Raw genomic sequence first — 5734 nt, 5'->3', positions numbered from 1 at the left:
TCAAAATAAAAGCAGCCCAGACAAACTTGATATATTTGCTATTGCTTGACAGAGCCCTGCCCTGATCCGAGACGAATAATTGACTTATTCCAGTAGTTTTCTTTCACCTTGTTTTCTTCGTATGGAGGCACCTAGTTTGGTGCCCAACGGTTGACGGTGGCTGTAAAACTCTCCTCTCAAAAAAAACAGCCCTGACAAAGGCTGGGCTGGCCTTGTACAGAGTGGCTTCAGTAAGTCTATCAGAACAGATCATTAAACGAGAATGCAGAACAAAGAAAACGCAAACTGGAAAACTTCACAACTTCGCGAGAGACTTGATATATTTGCTATTGCTTGACAGAGTTTCAGAAGTTACGCGAAATTATTGTAAAGTCGTAGGTTGTGTTTTGTTATTCACACATCTGCATACCCAGTCGTGCATGACTAGTTGGCATTAATCTGGTTTATGTAAAACCAAACCTAATATTTACAGATTGTCAGCCATGACGACTCTTCATGTTTCAACTTTTACAAACACATAACTTGCGAAACTATTGTTATATGACGTAATACATTACTTTTGTTACAGTTGCGACAACAAGTTTGACTTGTTTAATTCAAACAAAGTATGCGCCCTAAGAGTGGAGGAGTTTTGCAAAGGAATAATCCAATGTGTTGGAAAAACACCTTGTGACATCAGCTGCCCCTCCTATTTCCAGTGTCCGAATTCGTCATGTTGGAAACGTTCGACTGTTTGTGATGGCGATCCTTGCAATGACTGTCCAGCTTTCCAACACTGGAATAATGGACATGGATTCAAATGTGTTCGAAGTGGCAGGAATTGCAATCTTCCGCAGATGTTTCTGTGGGACGGCATTTCTGATTGTGATGATAAATCTGATTTATGTTACACCTCGGAGAATGGAGATGTCAGGTATTTTGTTTTTAATTGTGTTTTGCATATGCGTTCTTCCAGCACTGTCCCAGACAACTCCCTCCCTCTGTGCTCCTGATCTTATTATTATTCGGCGTCACTCTTCCTTATGTAGTGAAAAATGTTATTTCAGAGATATTCGTACTTCTTCATCCCTGAACGAAGAATTGTGTTTCCAATGTACAAATGACCCAATGATTATCTCAAGGTCAAGTGTTTGTGATGACGTCATAGATTGCCCTGATATGAGTGATGAATGCAGTTGTAACGGGAAATTCCATGAGCAGTGCAGCCATAACAATAAAGGGTATTTTGGGTAGTTTTGAAAAAACCTTTTATTTTATTGATGCAAATAAACTATTAATTTTATTTAGTTCAAAACCACGTTGTGATTGTTTCGACAATAATGGAGTCTGTTACAAAACATTGGATCAATCCAACATTTCCTGTAACTCAAAAAATGAAATCTGCGACAAGCTTGCTCATTGTCTGGGTAATTCCCCATGTGAGTATCTCTGCCCCTCCCACTTCCAGTGTCCAAATTCAGCTTGTTGGAAACGTTCGACTGTTTGTGATGGCGATCCTTGCAATGACTGTCCAGCTTTCCAACACTGGAATAATGGACATGGATTCAAATGTGTTCGGAATGGCAGAAATTGCAATCTTCCGCAAATGTTTCTATGGGACGGCATTTCTGATTGTGACGATAAATCTGATTTGTGTTACACCTCGGAGAATGGAGATGTCAGGTATTTGTGAACTGTTGTGGTTGGTTAAAAATTCCTTCAGGTTAAGATAAGACAGAATTGACTTGTGTCATTTGCAGAGACATTCGAAGTTCTCAGACATTTAATCATCGTTCATGTTTCCAATGTGCAAATGACCCCATGATCATCTCAAGGTCAAGTGTGTGTGATAGCGTCATAGACTGTCGCGATAAAAGTGACGAATATTTTTGTCAACCGGGGAAAACCAAAGATTGTGGCAAGTTTCATTAGTAAGTGATATAGCATTAGTTTATTCTTTGGATTGAAACCACTGACATCTAATGCTTCACCAGAAATCTATGACTTGCAATAGTGTAAGGTGTGTTAAGTGTCTGTAAATACTACATGACTTGTTTTCATTGGCATTCTCTATAGACTAATGCAGGTGTTAAGGATGTGTTTCGCCGTTGCAGGAAAATACCCATTCCTTTACTGTCGATTACGTTTTTGACCTTGATCACAAAGTATTGTAGTCGAAAAAGACTGTTTGTGACGCAACAGTGTTTCAATAATGGGCGACCAAGCATAGGAAATTTGCTTTATACTAAGTTGACAGTTTTAGTTGTTGGGTTAAAGTGGTTCCAATATGTTTGTCTGTTCCTCAGCTACCGTGTATTGAAACCAATTAGGTTAAAGCGAATGTTTGGTATTGTTTACAAATAATGTTGCCATATCAAAACCAGTGTGGGGCATTTTTGCTTCAGTGGAGTGCAGCAGGTGTTTGGAGGTTAAACTTCTTTTCGTAATTTTGGGTCAGTGCTGAGCTGAATTCCAATGTATGGTTTCAAAAACGTTTGTTTAATTACTACATGAGTCGCAAGTAAATATCATCTGCATTTAATTATGTATTAAATTTCATAAAGCAATCCGTGGACAGCTCAGATGGTTTTTTTGTGAGAAATGTATTTCGCCTAAAAAGGCATCATCAGTTTCTCCAACTGCCAAAAAGGAAAAACAGAAAGTAAAAGATACCTAACGCAAAAACTTATATATATAAATAAATAAAAAATTAAATAAGTAGTATAAAAATATTCGGTTTTCAAGCAATAACTGCTGGGTTTAAACCCGTCTGTACTTCTGCACTATTAAAACCACTGGCACTGACACTGAGTAAGCACACGAACAGACAGAAGCAACTGAATGAAATAACAGAAGAAAAGTGGAAGGGAATGGATGTCGCGAACTGCAGGCATGTAGGCCTGTGGGCGAACAGGTGTGACCGATAAGACTCGGTGAATGATAAAATTGATAAGAACAGGCTAACGTCAAACGACACAAAAACATCAACCCGTTGCAATGCAAACATAAACCTGCGGGCGGAAAAATGTGAAAGGGAATGGATGTCGCGAACTGCAGGCATGTAGGCCTGTGGGTGAACAGGTGTGACCGATAAGACTCGGTGATTGATAAAATTGATAAAAACAGGTGAACGACAAACGACACAAAAACATCAACCCGTTGCAATGCAAACATAAATCTGCGGGCGGGAAAATGTGAACCAAGCTATTTACACGATGGTGTTACCATGGTTTGCACATTGATCTGTGCCCGTATTCTGTGCAACCATAAGTCCTCATATAGATCCAAACCTCCTGCAGGTGGTTTTTGCACGAACGTCACGTCGTAGCAACTTGGCAATGTGGGTCTTTGCTGGAAGGTTTCGCTATGCTTGTTTAGGTAGTGGTTACCTAGCGCCGTTTCATCACTATCTAGCAAGCACTCGAACTGGTACCAAGGGGACCTGTGCGCATTCCAGCGAGTGGAAAACTTGTTTTTTGTCTGCCCAACATACTGGGCTCCGCATGTTTTGCACGTTTTGTTTAAAACCAACTATGGGATGTGGTGGCGAGTAAAACTAGCTTCGCATGCAACATTGCTCATTCTGAAACATTGAAAAAAAATTTCAAAAGTTTATTTTGCAAAAATTGAAACAAGACTTCAATTACACGTGATAATAATTATTTGCAAAATCCTATTAGTTTACTAAAGAAATACCTTCAAGGTCGTTAACAGTTGGAACTCGTGCTTGTACCGAGTTCCCCAGACGTTTCCTGTGCAACGTTGACATGCGTGGAATTTATGTGGTATTTGGGTTGCACTAAACCACCCAACACGGCATGTAGTACTGATTTGTGATTCCTACATTTTTAACAAGTGGCACAAAAATAGCAGCAGTTAATTCTCCCTTTCGTCACAAATTGTATTTTGTAATTTTCTTTGTTTTTTACCTGGTTGAAAAAAAAAACTTAAAAAAATAAACATCTTGTAATGCAGTTTTGCATGACAATCACATAGTGATCGCATTCCCAGGTATAAAAGTCTCGAACAAGTTTGCTGTCATAACGTCTGTTGCTGTCGATGTATTGTTGGACGTTTCTAGGTGTGGGCACTGTTACCTGACAAAATAAGTTTGTAAGCAAAAAGTTTACGGTCACTGCTGGTCTTTCGCCACCGGATTCACAGATTTTGTGGCAGAGAAATCTGTTTCAAAACTTGCTAACAAAAATAACACTTGTAACAGGAATTCCTGACAAGCCTTACAGTAACTAATAAAAGATTCGTTTAAAATAATAACCAAAAATATTCCTTCCAGCATGAGCAACAAATCGTTCGCAAAAAATATACCAGGAATCATGTGATGTGTTTTGCACAGGATTGGTTGGGGTGGTTCGACAACAAACTACTGTGCGATGGGAGGTGGGATTGCGTTGGTTTGATCCGCAATCCTGACACAGGTCGACGATTCGGCCACGATGAAGATCCTCAACTTTGCAAACATCGGAAACACTGCGACACAAAAGATGGACTTCGCAATATCCCTATATGTCCAAAGTATGCGACGGTTTCATCGATTGCAAGGATGAAAGTGACGAATATCCAGAACAAAACTGCACAAAGAAAGGAAGATTCTACTGTCCAACGTTAAATGGAGCCAAAGTAAAGTTATTTCTTGTCAACAAAACCACAAAAAATTAAAGACACCTTAATAGCAAGAGTTAGAGTAAAATCACTTCAAAGCTGTATTTTAACTATAAAAGAAAGTAGGTTTCGGTGTCTGTTGTTCAGTATTGTTTGTCATAATGCCCTTTGTTGAATCTTTCGCACACAGTTAACCACAAATATGGTTTAAGTATTTCCCAGATTCTTGTGACAGATTTCAAAAAGAATCGGATGTTTGTGACCTCACAATTAACTGCGATGATCAAAGTGACGAAATAAACTGCACAAATGACGGAAGGTTTTATTGCGAAAACAAAGATCCATTGTTCGTTCCAAAGAAGGAGAAGGTAAACACATGTTAACAATATTTAAAGTTTTGTGTCCTGTGGCAAAGATGTTTTGATTACGTGCATGTTACTATTGTGACCGAAATTAATTCAGCGATCCCGAATTCGGACTAAAGTTATTGGAAGGACGGGTTTGGAAGTTTTAGGACCGATTAAGAAAGACCTTTTCTCCGTTTTTTAGCGCTTAATTTCGCAACCTCAACTGCCACCAGATGAGAACTGCCAGTTTACGAATTAATTCTTACTTTTGTCGCCAGATTTCTGGCTAAATAGCGCGTCACACGCCTTCCACGTACCCAAAACTACACATGCATTTTGCAGTACACATTTTTTGTCCAATTTCCATAGTTCCGTTGTTCACCAATTACATACAAAAGAGTAATTTCGCATTGTGCTGTTTACAGACGCCAATATGACCAACTTAACTACAAAGTTCTCATTAATTTACCCCACATAGAAATTCAATGGAGTCGGCGACTGCTCTGATTGGTCAGACGAGTGCCCAACAAACACAAAAGTGATCAACGAAAACATATTTTCATCACGATACAAGTTGATTGCAAACCCGTTTCTACGAGCCGTTGTGTGGATAATGGGGATGCTCGCCATTGCCGGAAATTTGGTAAATTAAACTAAGTTTGTTTTGTCTTTGTTGCACAATAGGAACAAGTGTTATATTCCTCCAATTTGTTTTGAGGTTGTCATGGTGATGGAAAGCAAAACGTTGGTGACGACAGAATCACAATCTGCTGCATTTCGCACAAACC

At 39.2% G+C, this 5734-nt stretch overlaps 1 protein-coding gene across 1 annotated transcript; it reads left to right on the top strand.

Moving 5' to 3' along the window:
• Window positions 1-540: 540 nt before the first annotated feature.
• Window positions 541-1911, top strand: LOC145895950 (uncharacterized). The gene is made up of 5 exons (XM_082984719.1): window positions 541-545; window positions 620-913; window positions 1047-1220; window positions 1288-1662; window positions 1740-1911. The coding sequence occupies exons 1-5, from the start codon at window positions 541-543 to the stop codon at window positions 1909-1911; spliced, it is 1020 nt and encodes a 339-aa protein (XP_082840845.1).
• The last annotated feature ends 3823 nt before the right edge of the window (window positions 1912-5734 follow it).

The sequence above is a fragment of the Ascidia mentula genome, chromosome 3 (assembly GCF_947561715.1).
Source record: "Ascidia mentula chromosome 3, kaAscMent1.1, whole genome shotgun sequence".
NCBI lineage: Eukaryota > Metazoa > Chordata > Ascidiacea > Phlebobranchia > Ascidiidae > Ascidia > Ascidia mentula.
This window is presented reverse-complemented; position numbering and strand designations above follow the sequence as displayed.

What these genes read in the sequence shown, in the direction of transcription:
- LOC145895950 (XM_082984719.1), top strand. An exon ending in TCGGAGAATGGAGATGTCAG is followed by an intron (nt 914 to 1,046) that starts GTATTTTGTTTT and finishes ATGTTATTTCAG; the next exon opens with AGATATTCGTACTTCTTCAT. An exon ending in TGCAGCCATAACAATAAAGG is followed by an intron (nt 1,221 to 1,287) that starts GTATTTTGGGTA and finishes AATTTTATTTAG; the next exon opens with TTCAAAACCACGTTGTGATT.